This window comes from Tursiops truncatus, chromosome 9 (assembly GCF_011762595.2).
Source record: "Tursiops truncatus isolate mTurTru1 chromosome 9, mTurTru1.mat.Y, whole genome shotgun sequence".
Taxonomy (NCBI): Eukaryota; Metazoa; Chordata; class Mammalia; order Artiodactyla; family Delphinidae; genus Tursiops; species Tursiops truncatus.
Genome location: NC_047042.1, coordinates 23,427,819 through 23,455,171, shown reverse-complemented (window position 1 = coordinate 23,455,171; position 27,353 = coordinate 23,427,819). Strand labels below are relative to the sequence as shown.

At 34.4% G+C, this 27,353-nt stretch overlaps 1 protein-coding gene and 1 long non-coding RNA gene across 2 annotated transcripts in view; one reads left to right on the top strand and one right to left on the bottom strand.

Annotated features, from left to right (window-relative positions):
- Positions 1-19,461: 19,461 nt before the first annotated feature.
- Positions 19,462-27,353, top strand: part of LOC141279520 (uncharacterized) — a 50,381-nt gene continuing 42,489 nt past the window's right edge. The window contains exons 1-2 of the long non-coding RNA XR_012333901.1: positions 19,462-19,499; positions 25,549-25,578. This is a non-coding gene — a long non-coding RNA (uncharacterized lncRNA). The remainder of the gene's footprint in view (positions 19,500-25,548; positions 25,579-27,353) is intronic.
- The window catches only part of LOC101325973 (platelet glycoprotein 4-like), a 33,884-nt gene continuing 26,034 nt past the window's right edge, over positions 19,504-27,353 (bottom strand). Inside the window, exons 8-12 of the mRNA XM_019940509.3 lie at positions 26,079-26,266; positions 24,945-25,063; positions 23,652-23,725; positions 23,032-23,086; positions 19,504-22,171 (exon numbers count right to left, since the gene is read on the bottom strand). Coding sequence (XP_019796068.1) covers positions 22,007-22,171; positions 23,032-23,086; positions 23,652-23,725; positions 24,945-25,063; positions 26,079-26,266 — 601 coding nt within the window. The 3' untranslated portion in view covers positions 19,504-22,006. The remainder of the gene's footprint in view (positions 22,172-23,031; positions 23,087-23,651; positions 23,726-24,944; positions 25,064-26,078; positions 26,267-27,353) is intronic.

Genomic DNA, 27,353 nt, shown 5'->3' with positions numbered 1-27,353 from the left:
TTGAAGTTTACTCATATTGTTGGGTGTATCAGCACTTTTTTCCTTTCTGTGGCTGAGTGCTCTTTCATGGTGTGGATAGACCACAGTTGGTTTATCCATTTTCCAGGGAAGGAACACTTGGTTGTTTCCAGTGTTTGGTGGTTACAGAAGAAAAAAGCTGTTATAAACATTACATTCAGGTTTCTGTGTGAATATAGATTTTATTTCACTTGGATACCCCAAATTTTTAATAGAAAACACTGTCTTCCATGCTTACATTTAGAAAATTGGATTAAAGAAATATTGGTGTCTTGGAACATATATCATGCTTATATGTTTAGTGACTCTTCAAGGGGGCTATTTAGTTTGCAGTATTTCCCAAATATTTCTCCAGCAGACCAATTTTTTACATATAGTATCTATTATACCCAAGAATTAGTGTTCTAAGGGACACCATTTAGTAAACATTACTACAGGGTATCTTAATTCTCAATAACAAGCACCTTCAAGGTTTCCAAATTTATTAACACAAGGAGTAATTAGGCTGTTGGTGGCTTTAAAAATTTCTAGCTTTGGGGGGGGCCCTTTTATTATTCAAAACTGGTTTTCTTTTCATGATAATATAACTTAACAAAATCTCCATGGCTTAACACAAAAATAGTTGATTTCTTTCTCATAACACATGCCTCACACTTGAGAGCTGGTGGGGCTGTGCTCTACACGGTCACCCAGGAAGTCAAGCTGATGGGAACCCACCATCTCGTCTGCACGTGGTCAGGTGTAGCAGCAGCTGATAAGAACCTGAATGCTCTGCAGTGCTTCTGAGGCACTTCCTGTGCTTCAGAAGTATTCTGTGGCGCTTCCATCCATGGACAGTCAACCAGAATTTATTGCATAACTGCTCCTAATTGTAGGGTTCTGACCGATGAAGGGGAATGGACAAAATACTTGGGGCTACCACTGTATCTGCCACAGCTTATGACACTCCTTAACTTCTTTTTATGAGCAAAATTGCCACGATGTTAACCGATTGATGTCTCCTGAATGTCATGATAGAGTAATATAAATATTGTACAATGGTGAATAGAGTTTGCCACAGAATGAGGTTGTATTGAATGTAAAGGAAGAATAATCATTAGTAAGATATCCCACATGTAAGAGCAAGAGAAGAATTTCAGAAAATTACAGCAGGGAATTAAAAGAGTGTTTAGCATTCACTTAAAAATGGTAGCTGTGTAGTCCAGGAATGTGTTATATGGTACAAAAAGTTAATAAAACAATGCAGTTACTACCATGATCAGATGATTAAGGTTAGCATGTCAGTGAAAGCCACAGAATAGGAAAGGCAACTATTTCAAATACTGAGCACTTTACATGTACCTCTTTCTGCCTTAGGTACTTTATTTTATAAGTTTTGTTTTCCCTTTTTAATTTTATAATTTTTATTGAAATATAGTTGATTTACAATGCTGTGTTAGTTTCAGGTGTACAGCAAAGTGATTCAGTTATATCTATGCATATATATGTTCTTTTTAAGATTCTTATCCATTATATGTTCTTAGAAGATATTGTGTATAGTTCCTGTGCTATACAGTAGGTCCTTGTTGGTTATCTATTTTATATATAGTAGTGTGTATATTTTAATCCCAAACTCCTAATTTCTCCCTTCCCCCACTTTCCCCTTTGGTAACCATAAGTTTGTTTTCTGTGTGTGTAAGTCTATTTATGTTTTATAAATAAGTTCATTTGTATCAATTTTTTATATTCCACATACAAGTGATGTCATGTGATATTTGTCTTTCTGTGTCTGACTGGCCTCACTTAGTATGTTAATCTCTATGTCCATCCATGTTACTTCAGATGGCATTATTTCATTCTTTCTTATGGCTGAGTAATATTCCATTGTGTGTTCATACCACATCTTCTTTATCCATTCATCTGTTGATGGACACTTAGGCTACTTCCATGTCTTGGCTGTTGTAAACAGTGCTGCTAAGAACATTGAGGTACTTGTGTCTTTTCAAATTATAGTTTTCTCTGGGTGTAAGCCCAGCAGTGGGATCTCTGGATCATATGGCAATTCTATTTTTACTTTTTAAAATAAACTTCCATTCTGTTTTCCGTAATTGCTGCACCAATTTACATTCCCACCAACAGTGGAGGAGGGTTCCCTTTCTCCACACCCTCTCCAGCATTTATTAGTTGTAGACTTTTTCATGGTGGTCATTCTGAATTGTGTGAGGTGATCCCTCACTGCAGTTTTGATTTGCTTTTCTCTAGTAATTAGCAATATTGAGTATCTTTTCATGTGCCTGTTGGCCATCTGTATGTCCTCTTTGGAAAAATGTCTGTTTAGATCTTCTGCACATTTTTTGATTGGGTGGTTGTTGTTGTTTGTTTTGTGTATTTTTTTTTTTTTTTGGATATTGAACTGTGTGAGCTGTTTGTATATTTGGAAATTAATCCCTTGTCGGTTGCATTGTTTGCAAATATTTTCTTCCATTTGGTAGGCTGTATTTTTGTTTTGTTTATGGTTTCCTTTGCTGTGCAAATGCTTTTAACTTTAATTAAGTCCCATTTGTTTATTTTTGTTTTTATTTCCATTACTCTAGGAGGTGGATCCAAAAAGGTACTGCTGTGATTTATGTAAAAGTGTTCTGCCTATGTTTTCTTCTAGGAGTTTTATAGTATCCAGTCCTACATTTAGGTCTTTAATCCATTTTGAGTTTATTTTTGTGTATGGTGTTACGGAGCGTTCTAATTTCATTCTTTTACATGTAGCTGTCCAGTTTTCCCAGTACCACTTATTATGGAGAGTGCCTTTTCTTCATTGTATATTCTTGCCTCCTTTTCTGTAGATTAATTGAACATAGGTGGGTGGGTTTATTCTGAGCTTTCTGTCCGGTTCCATTGATCTAAGTGTCTGTTTTTGTGCCAGTACCATACTGTATTGATGACTGTAGATTTGTAGTATAGTCTGAAGTCAGGGCACCTGATTCTTCCAGCTCTATTCTTCTTTCTCAAGGTTGCTTTGGCTATTTGGGGTCTTTTGTGTTTCCGCAGAAATTAAAAAAAATTTTTTTTTACTATTTCTGTGAAAAATGCCATTGATAATTTGATAGGGATTACACTGAATCTCTAGACTGCCTTGGGTAGTTTGGTCCTTTTAACAATATTAATTCTTCCAATCCAAGAACAAGGCATATCTTTCCAACTGTTTGTTTCATCTTCCATTTCTTTCATCAGAGTCTTATAGTTTTCCAAGTACAGGTCTTTTGCCTTCTTAACTAGGTTTATTCATAGGTGTTTATTCTTTCTGATGTTATGGTAAACAGGATTATGTCCTTTATTTTTCTATCTGTTATTTTGTTGTTAGTGTATAGAAATGCAACAAATTTCTTTATATTAATTTTGTAACTGTAAGTTTACCAAATTACTTGATGCAGATGACAGGATATTATTCATAGAAAATCTTAAGGATGTCACCAGAAAACTACTAGACCTTGGCACTGTATATTCATGAACAGATTAAGTGTATTACAGTGATTTTTCTTAAAATATCAGGAAATAGTGAGAAGCAAGCAGAATAGCAACAGCAACAGTACTTTTGAAAAATGCACTTGGTATTTGTAAGTAATTCTTCTTAAGTAAAAGAAACCCATGGTCATAAAAGTTTGAGAAACACTGAACAGTAAATTTTTCTTTTTGGAGATTTATAGCACATTAAGAGCTTGAAAAACATTCCAAGAAGAAATCAGTTTAAAGCCATTAAACCCAAGTTTACCAAGCTGTTTATCATAGAGCTAAAAAGAGTAAAGAAAAATTAATGTATCACACACTGCTGGGCCTGGTGTACAAATGAAAGAAATAGTAGTTGTTGAGCTTATTGTTTTCCTACATGTCTTTCTGGGTGTGCCAAGAAAGACAGGACCTAACCGCTTATTATGTGGGCCTTTCCTTGGGCTTATGTTTTCAGTGGTGAACCTGGAGGGATGATACAACGCCTCACTCCTGCCCTCCAAACCATAAGAGGCCTTGCTTACTGCTTGCTGTGCAAGTGGTAGATCCCTGAAACTCAGTTTTCCTGATCTGCAGTACAATCCCACTATGTGCACAATAACGATTTGACCTTGTTGCACCTCCCATGTGAGACTTGAGGTCCAAGGGAAGTGAAAGCAAATAGGCTGATATTCAAGCTTTTTACTGAGCTATAAGAGAATTTTTGTCTCTCTCCCAGGAGTGTCATGTCTCTTCTGCCAACATCCATGTACATTTTAAGGTAGCTTACTAGCTTATAACTAGGGTAAATTCAAATCCAGGATATAATAGTATAATGTAGTAATAATAAACTTTCAGCTTTTTCCATAAGTTGGTTAATTTGAGTAATTTTTCCAGGGCTACCAATTTTGACAGAGGAGAAATATGAGTTACTAGACAATCAATTCATAGATGCTATGATCTACCACAGTTACAAGGTCTTAATTAGCATTTGAGTGCTTACTCTTTCATTTACTGTGGAAAGCACTTGACATGAATTAACTTGTTTAGTCTTCAAAGCCGCTCCATGATTTAGGTACCAGTATCTTCATTTTACAGATAAGGGCACTAAGACATAGAGGGGTTAATTAATTTTCCTAAGGTCAAACAGTAAGCAGTGGGCTTGGAATTCAAACCCCAGGCACCAGAACCAAATTTCTATCCATCACATTTAGAGAAAGGAGATTTGGAGTTTTAAATTTATTCACAATAGAAACAAGAAAAAAAATAATAAAATACTTTATTGAAGAACAATTTTTTGAAATATTAAAAGCCTTAATTTGCAAATGTCTACCCATAAAGAGAAAAGCAGATCAAAATCTTATTGTCAAACAAGTATAAAGAATATATGAGAAGAGAGCAAATGAGTTTTGAACTAGGAGAGCCCCACCAATTCAAGATATGGTTAACACTCCTTATTTAATCATTCAGATTGTATCAAGCAGAGCAGCCCTGTTCAGATGGTAACACTGGTCCCTAATCCTGAAAGTCAAGAGTTCCTTTGTTGGTGTGGCAAAGCAATTCAGTCAGTTGAAAAGTATCTATTTCATGTAGCCCCAATTCTTCATGACATATACTTTACATAGCTATGATAGGTTAGTACAACTGTAGTGTTATAGGAAACTTTGGGGCTAACCAAGCCACGCAAAATGATTATTCACGATATGAAGATTTACAAATTTTAAGCACCTTCTGGTATAGGGATCAACAAACTGTGGCAGGTGGGCCAATTCTAGTCCACCCTCTGTTTTATAAATAGATGTTTCTTGGAACACAGTCACACCCATTTGTTTGGTATTGTCTACGACTGCTTTGTGCTGCAGTGACAGAGATGAGTAGGGCAACTGCCACTGAGGCCATATGAACTGCAAAGCCTGCAATATTTCGTATCTTGTCCTTTAGAGAAAAAGTTTGCTGATTCCTGTTTTAGTACCTTATGCACATTTTCATCAATAATAAATATTTTATTCAGCGTGTATATAAAAGTGAGTCAAACATGGAGCTTTAATGTTTAGAAATGAACCCTACTATCAGTATACGCTGAACTTCGATAGTTTTTGTTTGTAAATATTTCTACAGTGTGACAGTGAATTAAACTAGTTGACCATAAATTTTTATTCCATTTAATGATGTTAATGGTTAAAGCCACACATCATCTTGCCCATTTCATAGTTACCTTTAGCGGTTTTTCCTTCCCCAAGGGATCCATGAATTTTCTTACTTAACATTTCTCATGATAGACCTTGCTAACTGTTCACAGCCTTTGATCTGCATAGATCTTGGAGACTGTATCTTTCTCAACAAGTTTAAATCATTCTCATCCAAATGATTTCAGGCAATTACTATCAAATGGTTGTTGAAAGAAATTATTTGCCATCTGGGCCTTAGACTGAATATACTGTTTGTAACTTTTTGTTTACGTAACAAGTCTGTTGAATATTTTCTTCATATTTTGCATGATAAATTATTCTATTGATAAATAAATAGAAACTTGTTTTTGATTCTGAAATAGGAACTACAGAGCTGTGTAGGAAATGACCTTGATGCAACAGTGTCCTCCAAGTACACTTCCAATCACTATCCCAGTGGTCTTAGAACAAAACAATCTCAGAGCTTCAGATGATTAAATACCATAATTTTAAACTGAAATTTAAAATACACAGTGATAAGTTAGGTGAGAAATGTGGGGTAGGTTTACAAATTTAGGACAGGGTGCAAGCAGGGTGAAAGCCCTATTATACCTTAATCCTGAAGTACATGATTCAGGAACAAGGGAGCCAAAAATACAGAAGGTGCTTGGTGTCAAAATCTTCTCTCGTTGTATTGGAGAGACACAGGGGCAAGTATTGCCACAGCTGTAGACAACCAGTGACTTGATGGAGAGCATGGATTTTGTTTTTGTTTTTTCAGTGTGATACTGACGGCACAAATGTTGTACCTCTATACCTCCTATAAATGTAACACTTTACACATACTGCCTCATGTATACTTGATATTTCCATCCCTTCCTATTTTTGACAAATGCTCTACTGTAATTAGTCACATTAGCTTCTACACTTAGTTTCATCTGTACTTGTTATTTGTTCTCTGATTAGCAGTGCTAAATACAGTTTTTTTGTAAATGGTATAATTGACACACAGTTGTCTCTCCATATCCATGGGTTCCCCATCCACAGATTCAACCAAACTTGGAGTTCAGTCTGTGGTTGGTTGAATCGGAAGATACGAATGGTAGACATGGAAGACCAATGGCCCTATGCCAGTTTATGTAATGGACTTGAGCATCCCTGGGGAATTGGTATCCATAGAGGTCCTGGACCAATCCCCTGCAGATACCTAGGGATGACATTATAACATTACCTTAGTTTCAGGTATACAACATAAAGATTTGATAAGTCTAGTTAACAACTATCACTATAAATAGTTATAATTCTTTATTCTTGTGATAAACACTTTTAAGATTTACTATCTTAGCAGCTTTCTAATGTGCAATACAGTATTATTTACTAGAATCATCATGTACAATACATCCCCAGGATTTATTTACTTTATTATTGGAAGTTTGTACCTTCTGACACACTTTACTGATTTCGTCTACCCCCACCCCTTGCCTCTGGAAACCACCAGTTTGTTTTCTGTATTTATGAGCTTTTTTTTTTTTCCTTTTGGATTCTGCATGTAAATGAGATCATCCTCTGTTTGTCTTCATCTGTTTGACTTATTTCACTTAGCATAATGTGCTTAAGGTCCATCCATGGTATCACAAATGGAAATATTTCAGTTTTTATGGCCGAATAATAGTCCATTCTATATATATATAGATAGATAGATGATAGATACATATATCTATCTATATGTATATTTCTATCACAATTTCTTTTTGTATTCATTCATTAATGAACACTTAGGCTGTTTCTTGATCTTGGATATTGTCAGTAATACTGCAACAATATGGGAAATGTATATATCTTTCAAAATTAGTGGTTTTGTTTTCTTCAGATAAATACCCAGAAGTTGAATTGCTGGATCTTATGGCATTTTTATTTTTAATTTTTGGAAAAACTTCCAACTGTTTTTCCATAGTGGGTACTTCAATTTACATTTCCAACAACAGTGCACAATGGTTTCCTTTCCTTCATATCCTTGCCAAAACTTGTTATTTCTTGTCTTTTTGATGACAGCCATTCTAATAGGTGTGTGGCAAGATCTCATTGTGGTTTTGATTTGCATTTCCCTGATCAGCGACGTTGAGCATCTTTGCATGTACTTGTTAGGCCATTTGTATCTCTTTTGAAAAATATCTATTCAGATCTTCTGCCACTGTTTTAACAAGATTGGTTTTTGTTTTTTGCTATTCAGTGTTACGAGTTCTTTATTCTTTATGTATTTTGCATATTTACCCCTTATCACACATATGATTTGCAAATATTTTGTTATTCCATAATTTGCCCTTTTATTTTATTGGTTTCCTTTGCTCTGAAGGAACTTTTGAGTTTGATGTAGTTCTACTCTTTTGTTTTCGCTTTTGTTGTAAAATTCGAAAAATTATCACCAAGATTGACATCAAAGAGTTTACTGCATATGTTTTCTTCCAAGAGTTTTATGGTTTAAGGCCTAATATTCAAGTCTTTAATGCATGTTGCATAAATTTTTGTGTATGGTGTAAGGCAGTGGTCTAGTTTCATTCATTTGCATGTGGCTGTCCAGTTTTTACAGCAACATTTGTTGAAGAGACTATTCTTTCCCAATTGTATATTCTGAGCTACTTTGTTATAAATTAATTGATCATATATGCATAGGTTTATTGCTGTACTCTCTATTCTGTTCCATTAATAATGTGTCTGTTTTTATGCTAATGATGTACTGTTTTGCTTACTATAACTTTGTGGTATAGTTTGAAATCAGGGTGTATGGTGCCTCCAGCCTTGTTCTTCTTTCTCAAAATTGCTTCGGCTATTCAGGGCCTTTTATGGTTCAGTAGAAATTTTAGGATGACTTGCTCTATTTCTGTGAAAAATGCCATTGGAATTTTGTTAGGGATTGCATTGAATCTATAATTTGCTGAGTAGTATAAACAGTTTAACAATATTAATTCTTCCAATTAATGAGCATGGAAGATCTTTCTTTGTGACGTCTTCAATTTATTTCATCAGTGTCTCATATTTTTCAGTGTACAGGTCTCTCACCTCCTTGGTTAAGTTATCCCTATGTAGGAATTGAAGCAATATGAAGCAATTGCAAATGGGATTGTTTTCTTAATTTCTCTTTCTGAGAGTTTGTTATTAGTGTATAGAAATGAACAGGTTTTTTTGTTTGTTTGTTTTTTGTGGTACGCGGGCCTCTCACTGTTGTGGCCTCTCCCGTTGCGGAGCACAGGCTCCGGATGCGCAGGCTCAGCGGCCATGGCTCACGGGCCTAGCCGCTCTGCGGCATGTGGGATCTTCCCGGACCGGGGCACGAACCCGTGTCCCCTGCATCGGCAGGTGGACTCTCAACCACTGCGCCACCAGGGAAGCCCAAGAAATGAACAGTTTTGATATTGATTTTGTATCATGCAACTTTACTGAATTTACTAGTTCTAACAGATTTTTGTAGGGTCTTTAGGACTTGATATTATGTAATATCAAGTCATCTGCAAACAGTGACAGTTTTACTTCTTCCTTTCCAACTTAGGTATCTTTCATTTCTTTTTCTTTCTGATTGCTATGGATAGGACTTCCAACACTATGTTGAATAAAAGTTGTGTGAGTGGGCACTCTTGTCGTGTTACTGATCTTAGAGGAAAGTCTTTCAGCTTTTCACCATGGGGAATGATGTTAGTTGTGTGTTTGTCATAAATGGCCTTTATTATGTTGGAGGTGTATTTACTCTAGCCTTGTTAAGGGTTTTTATCATAAATAAATGTTGAATTTTGTCAAATGCTTTTTCTGTATCTATTGAGATAATCATGATTTTTTTATCTTTCATTTTGTTAATGTGGTGTATTACGTGGATTGATTTGCACATGTTGAACCATCCTTGTGTCCTTGGAATATATTCCACTTGATCATGGTGCATAATTCTCTCAGTGTGTTGTTGAATTTGATTTGTTAATATCTTGTTGAGAATTTTTGTATCCATATTCACCAGAGATATTGGCCAGTAATTTTCTTTTCTTGTGGCTTCCTTGTCTAGTGTTGGTATGATGGTTTTGCTGGCCTTGTACTATGAGTTTGGAGTGTTTCCTCCTCTTCTATTTTTTAAAGGAGTTTGAGAAGGATTGGTATCAATTCTTGTTTGAATGCTTGATAGAAATCACTGATGAAGTTGTCAGGTCCTGAACTTTTGTTTAGTGAGAGGTTTTAGATTACTGATTTCATAGCTCTTAGTTTTACTGATCTTTTCTACTGTCTTTTGGTCTCCATTTATTTCTGCTCTGTTTTTATTTCCTTCCTTCTGCTAACTTTGAACCTCATTTTTTTTTCCTTTTTCTAGTTCCTTGAAGTGTGAAGGTAGGTTGTTTGAGATTTTTCTTATTTCTTGAAGCAGGCATTTGTCATTATTTACTCCCTCTTAAAACTGCTTTTGCTGCATCCAGTAAGTTTTGGTATTTTGTATTTCCATTCTCGTTTGTCTCAAGATGTCTTTTGATTTCTCTTTTGTTTTACTTTCTGACCCATTGCTTGTTCAGTAGCACAGTAGCATGTTGGGGAATTGGCACATATTTGTGAATTTTCCAGTTTTCTTCTTGAAATTGATTTCTAATTTCATACCATTGTTGTAAAAGATGCTTGATATGATTTTAGTCTTCATAAAATTATTAAAATTTGTTTTGTGGTTTATCATATGATCTATTCTCGAGATCATGTGCCCTTGAGAAGAATGTGAATTCTGTTGCTTTGGGATGGAATGTTCTATATACACCTGTTAAGTATACACCTAAGTTAGGCAGTATACTGGCCTAACTTATTACAGGTTTTTGTTTTGTGGTTCCCATGAGTCTTACATACAACAGCATTATAACATACCTATAAAGGTTCACATATAACAACATATTTATAACAGTCTATATTAAGTTGATAACTGCTTAAGTTTGAACACATTTTAAAGCTCTACATTTTTACTCTCCTCACTGGCTTTATGTTTTTGATGTCAGATTTACGTCTTTATCTTGTATATCCCTTAAGTAATTATTGTAGCTACAGTTATTTTTACTACTTTTGACTTTCAACCTTTATACTACCTTCAGTAAATATTTACCTTTACCAGTGGGGTTCATATTTTCATAAGTTTTTTTGTTACTAGTTAGCGCCCGTTTTTCATTTAAAAAATTTCTTTAACATTTCTTGTAAGACTGGTTTAGTGATAATTTATTCTTTTGACTTTTTTTTCAGTCTATTTTCTTTATTTTTTTCTGGTTTTATTTTTATTTTTTATTTTTTATTCTTTTATTGAAGTATAGTTGATTTACCAATGTTTCACATTACCTCTAAGTGATTCAGTTATACACAAACATACACACATACGTATATATATAAATTCTTTTCAGATTCTTTTTCATTTTAGGTTATTACAAGACATTGAATATAGTTGCTTGTGCTATACAGTAGGTCCTTGTTTTTTAATCTATTTTATGTATAGTATTGTGTATCTGTTAATCTCAAATTCCCAGTTTATTCCTCCCCACCCCTTTCCACTTTGGTCATTATAAGTTTGTTTTCTATGTCTGTGAGTCTATTTCTGTTTTGTAAATAAGTTTATTTGTATAATTTCTTTGATTCCACATGTGGTATCTTATGGTATTTGTCTTTCTCTGTCTGATTTACTTCCCTTAGTATGATAATCTCTAGGTCCATCCATGTTGCTGCAGATGGCATTATTTCATTCTTTTTTATGACTGAATAATATTTCATTGTGTGTGTGTGTGTGTTTATCTTCTTTCTCCATTCATCTGTCGATGGACATTTAGGTGGCTTCTATGTCTTAGCTATGATAAATAGTGCTGCCATGAACACTGGGCTATCAGAAACACATATTGTTTCTGATTAGAGTTTTTGTCTTTTCCAGATATATGTCCAGGAGTGGGATTGCTGGATCATATGGTAATTCTATTTTTAGTTTTCTGAGGAACCTCCATACTGTTTTCCACAGTAGCTGTACCAACTTACATGCTGACCAACAATGTAGGAGGGTTCCCTTTTCTCCACACTCTTTCCAGCATTTATTATTTGTAGACTTTTTAATGATGTCCATTCTGACTGGTGTGAGGTGGTACCTCAGTGTAATTTTGATTTGCATTTATCTAATAATTAACGATGTTGAACATCTTTTCATCTGGATGTTGGCCATTTGAATGTCATATTTGGTGAAATGTCTGTATAGGTCTTCTGTGCATTTTTTGATTGTTTTTTTCTGTTTTTGTTTTGATATTGAGCTGTATAAGCTGTTTATATTTTGGAATTTAAGCCCTTGTCAGTCACATCGTTTGTAAATATTTTCTCCTAGTCCATGGTTTGTCTTTTCCTTTTGTTTATGGCTTTCTTTGCTATGCAAATGCTTTTAAGTTTAATTGGGTCCCATTTTTTTACTTTTGTTTTTGTTTCCATTACTCTAGGAGATGGATCCACAAACAATTGCCATGATTTATGTCAAAGTTTGATCTGCCTATGTTTTCCTTGAGGAGCTTTATAGATTCTGATGTAACATTTAGCTCTTTAACCCATTTTGAATTTATTTTTGTATATGGTGTTATAGAATGATCTAATTTCATTCTTTTATATGTAACTGTCCAGTTTTCCAAGCACTACATGTTGAAGAAACTGTCTTTTCTCCATTGTATATTCTTGCCTCCTTTTTTTGTAGAGTAATTGACCATAATTGCGTGGATTTATATCTGTGCTCTCTATCCTGCTCCACTGATCTATGTGTCTGGTGCCAGTACCATACTGTTTTAATGACTGTAGCTTTGTAATATAGTGTGAAGTCAGGGAGCATGGTTTCTCCAGCTCAGTTCTTCTTTCTCAAGATTATTTTAGCTATTCGGGGTCTTTTGTGTTTCCATGAAAATTTCAAAATCTTTTGTTCCAGTTGTGTGAAAAATGCTATAGGTAATTTGATAGAATTAATCTATCAAATTGAATTGAATTACATTGAATCTTAGATTGTTTTGGGTAGTATGGTCATTTTAAGAGTGTTGGTTCTTCCAATCTAGGAATAAGGTATATCTTTCCATCTGTTTGTGTGGTATTCAGTTTCTTTCATTGATGTCTTATATTTTCCAAGCATAGGTCTTTGCCCTCCTTAGCTAGTTTTATTCTTAGATATTTTATTCTTTATGATGTGATAGTAAATGGGATTGTTTTCTTAATTTCTCTTTCTGCTATTTCATTGTTAGTGTATAGAAATGCAGCAGACTTCTGTATATTAATTTTGTATCCTGCAGCTTTACTGAATTCATTGATGTGCTCTAGTAGTTTTCTGGAGGCAGCTTTAGGATTTTCTAAGTAGAGTATTATATCATCTGCAAATTACTCCTTTAGGTTTTTCTTGTCTGTGAACTTTTTATCTCTTTCACCTCTGAATGATAACTTTTTCAGGTAGAATATTCTTAGTTGGAAATTTTTTTTTTCTTTCAGCGCTTTGAATATATCATGGTTATCCCTTCAGGCCTGCAAAGTTTCTGCTGAAAATTCTGCTGATGGTCTTATGGGGGTTCTGTTGTATGGAACAAGGTGTTTCTCTCTTGCTGCTTTTAAGATTCTCTCCTTGTCTTTTACTTTTAATGTTTTAATTAAAATATGTCTTGATCAGCATCTTTTTGGATTCATCTTTTTTGGAGCTCTCTTTATACATGGATTTGGATGTCTGTGTCCTTCCCCAAATTAGGCAAGTTTTCAGTCATTATTTCTTCAAATAAGGTATGTGCTCCTTTCTTTCTCTCTTCTCCTTTTGGGACTACTGTAATGCAAATGTTAGTCTACTTGATGTTGTCCTATAAGTTCCTTTAACTGTCTTCAGTTTTTTTTTCATTCTTTTTTCTTTTTGGTATTCTGATGGGTAAGTTCCACTGCCCTGTCTTTGAGTTCACAGATCCTTTCTTCTGCTTTGTCTATTTTGATGTTAAATTTTCCTTAGTGTATTTTTAATTATTGTATTCTTCAGCTCTGTGACTTTTATTTTGTACTTTCTTACATTTTCTATGTGTTGAAGTTCTCATTGTGTTCTCCTGAGTTAAAGGAGCATCTTTATGATCATTACTTTGAACTCTTTATCAGGTAAATTACTTATCTCCATTTCATGAAGATTTTTTCTGAGGTTCTATCTTGTTCTTTTGGGGGGAACATATTCCTTTATTTTGCTTTTTTCTCTGTGCTGATTTCTGTGCATGAGATGTAATAGCCCTCCTTCTCAGTCTTAAAGGAGGGGTCTTGTGTAGGAAATGAACCATATCATTCATCTGTGCCCTAGCTCTTGGTTTTCTCTGACACATTTGTGATTGTTCAAGCAGCCTATTTTATTTTTAATAGCTCAAAGTAGTTGCACGTGTGCAAGACCTGTCAGCATCCCAAATAGGAGGAACTCACCAAGGACTTAGATTCAGGCTGATTGGAAGCTCTTAAATTATGCTGCAGCTCTTAAATTATGCAGATTTATACTGTCTGGTGGGATCATAGTTTTATGCCAATTTGGCCTCCAAAACCAAGTGTTCTGGAGATGTGCTCTGAATGGAAGTTGCAAAAATCAGGGCTCCAGACAAGTAAAATAGTTCTTTTCTGGAAGTTATCAGTGAGCTATAGTGAGGCAGAGGGAGAAAACTGAGCTGGTGTTCACCAGCCTATGTTCCCTGAGAGTATGTCCATAGGACTCAGGTCCTATGCCCCTCAGGTCAAAGATCCAGGGCAAGCAAATACGCCTCTATCACAGAAAGAATGGGAGTGTTTCAGTCTCTTGTTTGTGCAGTGTCCTCGGCATGGTAGTCTGCCAAGAACTGTCACTCTGATTGTTAGAGTCCCAAGAGACTCAGGAGCACAAGGCCCTCTGGCCTCTAGAGCCAGGTGAGGGGTATCCCCTGGGAATCATCCTCTAAACCCAGGGCATCAGGTATAAAAACTGAATTATTAAATTCATGTAAAACTCCATTATGGAAGATAGTGGTTTTTCTTAGCACTGCAGAGGGAGAGTGTGAAATCGGCATCTTCTGGCTGGAATGGGGCAGAGGAGGTGCATAAGCATGGTGCTCATGGAGGGAGGGGGAGGTGGCACCCACCTGCTGGAACAGGGCAGAGGAAGAGTGTGAAGATGGTGTCACCAGCCTCTGTCCCACAAAAGTATGCCAGCAGGCGCCTATATGTGTACTAAATGAGATGCCTGCACCTCAGTCTGACATTTTAAAGTTAGCAAATGAGCCTCTTTCATATACAGTCTGGGTGCCTCTTGTTCTGCTGCTTCTGTACCTAGCCCTGGGGGAGGTGAGCCTGAGCATGTGAGCCCTTTAACAGAGTCATTTCTCAGTTTTTCTGTGCCCTTGTGGGTCTCATGGAATTGATCAGCTAGTTTTTAGTTTATTCAGAGAAAATTGTTCCTTATGCTGCTGTAGATTTGAAGTGTGTGTGGGAGAAGTTGAGTTCAGGATCTTCCTATGTTGCCATCTTCAACTGGAACCAGAGCTAAATATTCAGTAATAACACAGCAAATATAAATAATACAGAAAAATAACACATTTCAGCAAGAAATTATTTGTAGAAGAAATTTCTGAATCCTAGTGACTCAACTGCCCACTGAGTTGGTTACTCCACTGATACCCCTCCTTATACTTCTAGAAACATGCTACATGTGTGCTGGTGGCAGGCTGGGGTGGGAAGGGAATGGGGATGGGCAAAAGGAAGTCGCTGATGATCAATACAGATAATTCTCACAATCTTATAGGACCTTTAATTTTAAATGATTATTCAGATATCTATGGAAAAATGTGCAACACTAACGTATATTAATATTTCAAAAAAGTTTCAGAAGCAAGAAAATTTTTAGAATCCTGCTCCCTGGTCTCTATCAAAATCTGAAGATATTTAATACTTTCTCACAATCCAGATTTCTATTTTAAGACAGTTCCTCAGACGTCTCCAATAACTAAAATTCTTCTCTTTAATATTTAGGAGGTGGAGTTTATAAAACGACCCACCACTTATTTCCTATCCTTTCATGTAGACCCATCTTTTCATAATGACCATAGTCCTCAACTATGTAGACTGATTCTGGGGAATATCTCCAGTGTTAATATCTCTTACTTGCCCTGACCTATCTGCTACTTTACATGCAGTAAATATGAATATTTGTCATGAATATTGTCAAGCAGATCAAAGAACACATTCTAGAAAATTTAGAGAGTATAAAGTTAGTACTATCTCACCCTCTACTCTGCCATATAGATAGTTCTACTACCATCTGAAAATAGCATTTACAAGTTCAACAGTCAAATGACAAAACTTAGTAGAATATTTATAGCAAATTTTAAAGTCTGATGGATTTCTTCTCATCTCAGTATGCTTACATAGCTTCGTTCTCTTAAGTTATTCTGCTGATATATCAAACTATTACCAGCAACAGGTCAAATAAAACTGTTACACAGTGGTCCAATTTCAGTATGACTTAAATCAGGGCTTTTTCAATTTCTTGCGTATAGAAATCGCTTTGGTATCCTGTTAAACTACAGATTCTGATTCAGTAGATCTGGGTTAGCATCTGAGATTCTGCATTTTTAACAAGTTCACAGGTTATGCTGAGGCACCCGACTCAGATTTCACACAATTAAAGAAACAAAACTTTAAAACATTTATGTTTTCCTAGGTATGTCACAGTTCTCCTTCATGAGTGTGTAGAATGGAACATTTCTGAAGTATGTACACATAAGCTTACTAGCATCTGAGAACAGTTGGGAAAAGAAAATGGGAGTTAATATGTCAATAACTCATAGACAAAAACAGCTAATATACAATTATAGTAGCAATATCAAACAATATTGAAGTCAAGCACATTCAAAAATTATAAATGAAAAGCAAATCATTTATCTAAGAAAGTTTTTATTTTCACAAATATTTAAAAATGTAGCTTCCTTTGAGCCAGGAAAGGAAGAAGCAGAGTATGCCTATATGTATTTGATACAGATATTCAGCACTGACTCATTCTTAGTTCATTAGCTCAGCTCACTGCAAATAACTCAGAAAAACAATCATAGGTAGTTCTGTTAGTGTATGCAGAAAAGGGTAAGGGACAGTGATCGTTTAAGTGGAGTGAGTGGAGTGGTTATTTAGAGTTGTAGACGGGCCAGAAAAGGCAGACAAAGAGAGAGCAGCCACAGTGTCTCTAATACATTGAACTTCAACCGGAAACGCTGAACTGACAGGTGGAACACAGCTGCAACAAACTCGAGCTCCAAAGATAATTAATGTGTAGCTCAGACATTGAAAATGGGTTAAGATTGACAGATTATTTCACATGTAAAAATCCAAATACAAATATCCAGCACTTTCACAAGAACAAATTTTCAGGGATAACCAATTTGCCTTATTAGTACATTTTTTTCCTGAAATGATACCCCCTTTTCTTCTCTTTTTCTGAGAACTGAAAACTGTATAGCTCTTTTCATGTACTTGTCAGCAACAGTAAGCCTTCACCCGTTTTAAGATGCTATAGATTCTCTAACTTATGTTAACTCTTTTGCATATGCTATACATTTTCAAACTTAAGTTTTGAACAACTATAGTTTTGTGGTGATTAAACATACCTTGGAATGAAAATGTGCCACTTTACAAAATGGTGCAAGTTTTCTATGGAATAAAACATACAAATTCATTCACGTGTACAATGACACTTTCTCTAAGTCAAACAAGTCACGTTTAACACATTCCCAAAAGCGCCCACTCCCAATTCAGCATACGCACATGCACACGGAAACACACACACATCCAAATCCATTTTTTATATGAAAAATCTATCTCCCATTTATTAAATGAAGTATTATTTTTTTCTACTGGGTATTTTTAATGTATTTCACTTATCTTTGAGTATGAATTATCCTTCCTCATACATAATATATAGAATTTAGAGAAAACATGGTGAGGAATGGTAAAGATTAGAATATTCATGTATTTAGTTATAGACACATAAATCAAAGCCTTTTTCCTGATATCTGTATACTATGAGATGCATTTTTGTATGAAGATTTAAAATTGATTGGTTATACAGTTCTGCCATGAGGTGGATATGTAATTTCTCAACCAATTCTTCTGAACAGTTTCTACTTTACATCATTCAGCCCTACTTAGTTTAAGATTTAAAGAAGTATCCTTTATATTCCTCCTGGATCAACATGTTCACAAATATCCTAATATGGCGAAAGTAGACTCAAGTATCAGAAGAGGATGTTTAGGATCTCATATGTCCATATCTTAGGGGGATACTTTTTTTCTGTTCCCAATAAATGAGAGGACATTATTACATCAGTATGTTTTGAGTATCTTCAAGATTTTCCAACAATCCTTCCAAACTGGTGGTATCTTAGTTTGGGGTTTTCAGTATTTACCCTGGCAGCTAGCATGAGGAGATTAATTATTCTTGATTTTAGTATCTAGACAAACCAGTTACTAATAATTTATCCTAGAAACCTCTGTGTGTAAACATAGGCAGAATGTGATCCATCTTCTCTTTCTATGGGGGGCCTTTTTAGGGGGCCTAGTGCTCTCTGCCATAAGTGAACCCCTGCTAAAGAAAGCAGGGTTACCTAACAATATGTCTTCTAATAAAAAGGAAATATACTTCATAGTCTAGAATTTAAATACTGTAACTCTAAAGCATGACCAAGTATCTTTTTATTTCCTTTTCCCCCAACTGGCTCAAAAAATTAGCAAAGGAAAAAGTGGTCAAGATTGAATTCAGAAATGTTTCATGAGGAAATATAGATGCATAAAGAAATAAAAATTCAGATAGAATTCATCGGTCAGAAAACCAGAGTAAATGTTTTGTGACACAACAGGAACTGGACAAAAGCACAGGAATTTAAGGAGCAACATTTTTTAATGTTTGAAACCAGTCTTTCTGAGGCGACTGTGAAAGCAAGAATTATTACAACAAATAACTATGAATGGACATTCTACTCTTTGTAATCTCCCACACAATAATTTCTTTATTATCATTTACATCTCTTAATACTAGCACAGCATTCTGAAGTTGCCAAGCATAAGTTATATGCAACTGAGTGAAAAGATCAAAATCTACTCAGATTTCCAGAAGAGCTGCAGAATGTGGAAAATGACAAAGTCCCTAAACATGTTCATTTGCATTATCACTGACAAAAATGTGAGCCATATTGTTATAAAGAGCATGGTGATAAGGCTTGCTCATGCTGTGTGAAGGATTTAATAGAGAAAGAAAATTAAATAATGTTTAATAAATGGTTCATAGGCCAGTCATTTAGTTTCCATTCTTAAATGTCTTTCAAAATAGTTGATACTCATGAAATGCAATGTCCTGACAGTCCTGGGGTCTTTGTATTGCAGGGGCACTGATGAGGGTAGTGATGTTTTCCCTTTGATGAGGAAGACAAGAGTTCAGGGTCCAGGATTTGTTTAGAACATCCACCCATCTGCTGAATTTAGCAAACTGGAACCAATCAGTGAATCAGTACCAAATAAAAATAACTGGATAATGCTGAAGCCACATCTGTAGAAACTGAAATCCATTCCATTGTGAACATGTTGAATTTTAAAAGGTGCTGTTTTATTCAAAGTATGGATTTTAATGACATCTTAATAATCCTTTACAAATGTGCTGCTTCTCAGTACAAAAAAAAAAAAAAAAGTGCCACCAGTTCTTCAACTATAAGATAAGGTGTGTTTTGCAAACATAAAGCATATTAAATCTTTATTTTGTAGGTCGATATTAAGAAAGATCCTGATGTAGCTGGTGCATAAATGTAAAGACTCATTTGCTTCCTGGAAAGCAGAAGAAAGGTAAGTACTTATCAAAAACTCGTGGAAAAATAAAACAGGTAATATTCAAATTCTAATTACTGCAGATGTCATGTTTTCTAGTAATTAGCCCAATTTCTCAAGCTGCAGAAAAAATTCTCTGATGAACTTCATGGATAAGGCAGTTATTTTCCCATTCCAGGATACATGGAAGGCTGCTTCCCAGCTCTCAAGAGCTGCGCGTGGCCAGATAAGGAGGGGTAGCTCGTTAAATCTGATCTGGATGAGCATTTCCACTCTTTGCTGTCCCTTCAGACCATCCTCCATTTAGCGGTGTATATACTACTACTTTCGAAAGGACTATTGGCTTATTCTCTTTGTGATCCATTGAGCAAAATCACACCTTAGCTCCACCTTTGCTTTACTCCCTCTTGTACATCCATCTCTTTATTTTTCAATTGTTTATAAATCTTCCCAAAGGCATAATTATTATAATATTCAAAACTGAAGCTTCTTTAAGGAAATCTATATCTGTAATTCTTCTAAATCTAGTAAATCAAGTAATCTACAGAGAACAGTGTTCTTCTCTATTTGTAAAGAAAAAAGACGTATCGTTGTGTAAAGAGCAGTAGCTTTTCCCTGTAACAGTCAGATGTTAAGCCAAACCAATATACTTGTTGACAAAGGCACTCTAGAAAGTTTTCAGTCTTTCACCTTAATAGAGCCATGTACAGACCCAAGATAATTGGCATTCAGGGCTCATTAAGCACTGATGAAATTGTTCATGTAATTTCAGTAGAGAACTATACAGAAAAAATTTATGACTCATACTTCATTTTGAAAAGCATATTTTCCCACTAGAAGAAGTTTTTGTTGTAATTTGGCTTATCAGTGGATGATCTTTTTGTCTATTGTATGTGTTCATATGAATTACTTTGTTTAATCATAACTTATTTGTTACTGGACTAAAGACAGGTCTTAAAGGTGATGCAATATTTCCTTTATGTGTTATAATGTGAATATATTAGGTTAGCGTTTTGAATACCTATTCAAATGGATTGTAGGCAGAATTATTCAGTCCTCTTTTGAGTGAATAGTGACAGAAATAATCAGAACAAAAAATGGAGTTGCCTTTCTAGTCTCAAGCTCTCAATTTCATATCCAAAAAAATATTGTCCAAAAATTCCAGTTCATTTTTCTTCATCTTCAGTTTGACTGATTCACACTGTGAAAATGGACAATTTTGCACAGTTTAAATTTATAACTTTCTGGGATGACTCCATAAGATAGAATGGATGCTAATGAATCCCTGATTATTGGAAACTCATGAAATATTATTACGGATTAGTTGTGATAAATCATGTAAAATATTTAGCATGATTTTGGCACATAATAAAAGCTCAGTAATTATCAGTGGCAGTTCCAGAATTTCTACATGACAGGTTACAGTCAACAGGCTGATTGGAAGTAGAACAAGAAGACTTTTGTTTTGAAGTTGTGATTTTTTCATACCAAGTATATTGCTTTTATTTTGATTGTGTTTATTTTTTGAGGTTCCTGGGAAGGGAGGGGGGACAGAAACTATGGGTAAGTGACAAATTCCCCCCCTACCCCCCACAGGCCATACCTATGCCAAGTATGATTAGTAAAGAAAGGCTTAGGGAAGATAGGGTCAGGCATTCATTCCTCTATGTACAAGGGGGCTTGTGCAGTAATACCTAAAACACAGAGGCCTGAAACACCTCTACAGTTTTGTCAAAACTCAAATCTGTCTACATTTAGCTGATTTTCCTGTAAACTCTGAGTAATTTGGTTTTACTGTGTGAACATTTTTGTCTTCTGTTTTCTTGTATTGTTGTATTCAGTTCTAGCTCCTGAATTGTAATAATTCATCAGGGCTTCCACACTAAACATCTAGAGTGCACACTGTGATTTTGGACAGCATGACTATATGCAACAATCCTGTTTCTATATTAATATGCTATCTTCATTTAAAAATAGCATATTTTTACCTAATTTTAGTTCTATCATTGATTGAGTTTTCATTTCTCATTAATTTCTAGCTTATTTAATTTTCCTTTTTATTTTCTTTTCCCTTGTAAATTCTAATTTCCCCAAATAGCTACCATTTTCAGTTTTACATAAACTTTCCTGGTCATTGATCTATTAAATTAATTATTTGTAATTTTAAAATAATTAACTAGCTAGAAATAATTAGGAAAAGAAAAGTTAGTACATATATAGCTTTTGTGCAACATTCTAACTTTGAAAGGTGACAATTTCATATTTTAGCCCATTCCTCCAATAATAAAGATGAAATATAGTGATCTGCTTGATATTAGTAGGCCTTATTACTCATTCAGGTTTCATTTATGTTTTAATTCACATTTAGTATCTCAAAACTTCGAGGATGTATTAACAATGATAGTTGGCCAGACATGTCCAGAAATATTTGCAGCCTAATTTATAACTCCTGTTTGATAAAATGGAAACAGTAATATATAAACTAACATTACTGAAGCCATATATATATTTTGTTATATACTTACTTATTCTACACTCTTCAATCTGCATGCACAGTATGAAATCATAAAAGCAGTAAACATCACCGCACCAACACTGATTAAGATCATTTCTACCAGGCCAAGGAGTTCTATTTTTCCAGTCACTTGATTTCTGAACAGTTCTGCCTTCTCATCACCGATTGTGCCAGTCTGTAATCAAGTTAACAATTAGCATTATTTCAGTTGATTAGTGGAGCAAATTACTCAAAACTCTCCATTTATGTATCACTCTTTTTTTGAAACACTGCATAGATGTTAGTCATCTTTATCTATAAGAAAAGACAGTGTAATTCCCTTTTCGTGTCAAAGAAGGCAGTAAATGCCAAGGTAGAATATTTAGAGAGAGAAATATAATCTTCCTTTGAAACATGTTATGTAGCCCTCTCCAATACACTGACTTCATTGATCTATACAAAGGTCTTACTGAAATATTTTCCAGTTTTCCAAAGGATGTTTCCTAGTGACAGAGGGAAATTGGAAAGGCCAACAGTTTCTTTCCTCTGAAGACTTCTGTAGTGCATTTCCTCATTCTGTGGCTAATCAATTCTGTGATTTGTACTAAAAATATCTTGTTAGGCACTCGGATAGACTGCAGACACCTACTCTTAGCTGGTCTTTATAAGTTTGGTTTGCTTTTATTAGCACTACAGTATTCACATTGAGTTACTTGGAGTTACGTGTATGTATGACTCTTTCCTAACACAAGCACTATGACAAGAAAAAGTGTTTACTAGTTGTATTATGAAAATAATGTAAAATTATAGGAAGTACTTCATCCTTCTGAAATAAAAACACTGAAAACTAACATAAACCTGATATTTCTGTGTGGCTTCGTTCTCTCAGAATAATTAATTATATAATTAATAATATATAAATTCACCTATATAGGTAATGGAAACACATACAACTTCAAATTCTATACATATGTATTCAATTTTCAAACACTAAAAGCTGTTTCTATATACAAGGAAGTTTACAGTTTTTGGTGACTAAGAGATAAGAATACTAACCTCATTAAGCCAAAGAACAGGCACCATATAATTCTGCTTCAGACCCTTTAATGCTCTGTAATAAACATTGAAAATAATTATAACAATATATACTAATATAATACCCATATATAACAGAAATGTTAGTAATTACTAGTGTAAATAAATGTTCAGAAATTAGTTGCTCTTAAACTTGCTAAGTTCCTTGACTTTTGTTCCTTGTAATGAATCATTTAAATATTACTATGGCTGTTTATCAGACATCTTTCACTCTTATAAATCTTTCTAATACATATTTCTAATTAGATTGACTTTTTCTAAGCATGTATTTTCCCTTTCGACAATTTATACCCAGGAAACTAAAATTGAATTTTAGAAACAATTGTCCTGGAAATATTTGGACAGCTAGGAAAATGAGAAACGCCATCATACACTAATTCCAGAATATGTGTAAATACAATTTCAATACACACTAGATATAATTCTAAATTACAGATGAAAGTTATAAACAGTAATTATTTCATGATATTAAGTCAAAGAAAAGTTGAAATTTTATATTATTTCCACTTAATTTCATACATATACTCACTTTCTGGCAAGAAAATACTAAAAATCATAATGAACCTGTTCAAGAGACTCACCCAATGCTTTTTCCTGGCTTAACCAGTACATTGATCTGCAGGCGTTTTGCAAATTGTAAAGTGAATCCAGTTATCTAAAAAGAGAACAAACTAATTACCAACTTCCTTTAAATAATTCATTTATAATATCTAAAACTTATTTTTACTGTTATATAGAACCTAAGGGAAAACTGTAGTACTTGAAACTTGTGAAATTTATTAAATAATTAATTAGACATATTAAATATTATGTACATAACTCTTCATAGTTACATTTTATGTGTATATGCATGTGTGTATACAGACCTATACACACATGTATATATGCACACACACACAATTTCTTTGCCCAACCTACTGTCAAGGTGATATTTATCTGAATTGGTTTTGGGGAATCAACAACAACAGCAGTGAAACTTAGAACTCATATAGTCAATTTAAATCCCAAATTATATACGGTCAAATATATATTCAGTCAGAACCCATGTGTCATCAGTATAATTATAATACTTCTATCATTAGTTAAAATTAAATGTGACTACTAAAATTCTGGCATGTCTGGCACAAACGTGCCATGTCTGGCACGTTTAACTTTTGAAGAGGAGAATATTAAAATAAATTAAAAGTTGAAACTGTTACACTATAGGAAATTTAATAGATTTTTCCTGACGCTAAGTATAATAGATCTTGCCTCAAATGCGCATATACCCATAAAATCTTTTAATCCCTCGTGATCTACAGTGTCCCTTCATATAAGCAATACTTACAGTTAAGTATAAAATGACAGTAAAATTGTAATTTATACCAAATTGTTTTAAGCCAATTAGAATCATACCCATCATTACTATCCCTGACCTACAAACAATTAAAAAGGATTATAAAGTTCCATATGCTGAAAAAACTAAAATAGAATTACCTCGACATTTCATAAGCAACAACAGGAAGAAACCAATGAGATTTTCCTTGAAATAAAAGTAGGTAATTATATACACATTACTCTATATAAAATAGATAACCAACAAGGACCTACTATGTAGCACAGGGAACTATACTCAGTATTTTGTAATAACCTATAAGGGAAAAAAAAATCTGAAAAAAATACATATAAATATAACTAAATCACTTTGCTGTACACCTGAAATTAACACAACATTGTAAATCAACTATACTTCAATAAAAAATTTTAAGTAATTTGTCAAGATTGTGATGCAGTAAATATCATCAATAAATGTGATTGACAGAAAGGCAAGAACTTAATTTTTCTTTCATTTAAAAAAATGCTAAACCAATCAGATCAATAATGTATTTGCTTACAGGTTCAACATCTAAGTACGTGCTATGTTCCTCTTCATTTGGACTTAAGCCTTCAACAGGCTCTGCAATTTCAGGACTTGCATGTAGAAAATGAGGAAGTGAAATGTACACAGGTTTTCCTGAAAACAAGTTTTAAGAGACAATTGGGATAAATCTTTTTCCTCATTACGCATAGCACTAAAAAGATTTCCTTGAAAATAGATTTTTAAGTTAAAAGAAATGCAAAGTTGGCTTTGAATACTAAATGGGGAATGAGGGTGAGGGAAAATTATTACATCTAATCACTTTTGAGCAAAAATAAAATATAAGCTTCTGCATCATCCTACTAACCATTCAGTTGATGTCTGTCGTTTATCCCTTAGGTGTTTATTTTCAATATGTAAAGCTTAGCTGCTGAACACAAATTTACAACCACATACCTTCATGTTTTAGGGAGTAATATGTCTGTGGACTGAGAATTTAAGAGGCTTTTCTTTCTTTATTCTCACCCACTCCAATATGAAAAAGGTGAGCAAAATAAGATAGACTCCAAATTTCGTGTTTGAGTCAATTCTTCTTTCAGAGACATCCTGAAATATATTTATTTTTATTTACCATTTTCTAGGGTAGAAAAAGTTAGAAAAACGTCAGATGGGTAAGTTGGGATGCTCAGAGTATTCTGAGAATTATTTTCATTTTACCCTAAATCTAAAAGGAGCACAGGGATTCTGCACAACAAAGAAAGCCATCAAAAAATGAAAAACCTACCTATGGAATGGGAGAAAATATTTGCAAAACACATATCCCATAAGTGATTAAAATCTAAAATATGCAAGGAATTCACACAACTCAAGAACGTAAATAACCCAATTAAAAAGTGAGCAAAGGACCTAAAGAGACATTTTCCAAAGTAGCACAGGGAAATATCAGTAGGGTTTTACCTAATAATAACTAAGCTTTGCAACACTGAAACAACTGGGAGCTTGAAAGCAGTACAAAAATCAGAACAAAAATATCTTATCATCACCTTTACTTTCTGCCCTTTTTACTTTCTCACTTTAAATTTCTGGTGGAAAGGAAACCTAGGTGAAATTTACATTTTAAAGAAAAATGCATATTATGCCATGGATTGTGACATCAAGACCTTTTACTCACCGTCTTTGCATTTGCCAATATCTAGCACACCATATAAGGTACAATTTTTGGAGATAATTTTTTCTGTGCAGAAACAGTGGTTGTCTGGATTTTGAAGTGGAGATGCAAAAGCCAAGGATGGAAGGATAAATCTATACACAGGGATTCCTTTCAGATTAATTTCAGCTCCAAACACAGCATAGAATGATCTAAACACAGATAAGAAAGACCTTCATTCTGGAAAACTGAACTTCATTATGGAGATTCTGTTTTTCTTATTTTTAAATTAGAAAAACTGGATATAATCTTGTTAGAATTCTTGCTTAAGTCTTAGGAAAAATGTTCTTGTGATATTTTAAGACACACCAGAACTCAGTACCTGAGTATGAGCTCTTCTTACCTTTGTTTTCAAAAGCTTCTGAGAATAATTTTTGCTTGTGAACTACCGTGGAGTATTTATACTGAGGACATTTCTCAGAGTTAGTTTCCTTTATAGAGTAAATATATGACTTCCTCAAGTCCTCTATTTGTGCCCAGTTTAAATGAAAGAAAATAAAATTTCAATCTTCCACAACTTAATCCTGGAGAGAAGGGCTGCTCACTTCCTAGGGTGTGTGCATGTGGGTTTTGATACATGTCTCCTATGCGCCATCATTTACCAAGTGTCCACCATAATCTCAGCAACGTACTGGAACTCAATACATAATATTTCTAATGGCCAGATAATTCTGTATGAAGAAATGCTACTCTCTTCAATTTTATAGATAAGGAAAATATTCAGAGATATTAAATACTTGCCCATACCACACAGTGTCTAGAAACAGAGCTAGGATGCAAGCATACCAGTGTGGGTGCCAGTGCTTGTGTGATAGCTACTGGACCCCATCAATTTGAAAAGATGCTGTAGTGTCAGCAGAGCACATGAACGTAGTTCTGTGACTGTGGTATCACCATCTTGGACATTTTTTAAAATTGAAGTATAGTCGATTTACAGTGTTCTGTTAGTTTCTGGTGTACAGCAAAATGATTCAAATATATGCATATATATTCTTTTTCAGATTCTTTTTCATTATAGCTTATTACAAGATATTGAATATAGTCCCCTGTGCTATAAACTAGGACCTTGTTTATATAGTAGTGTGTGTATATGTTAATCCCAAACTCCTAGTTTCTCTCTCTCCCACTTTCCCCTTCGGTAACTGTAGGTTTGTTTTCTGTGTCTATGAATCTGTTTTGTAAATAAGTTTGTTCATACAATTTTTTTAGATTCCACCTATAAGTGATATCATACACTAT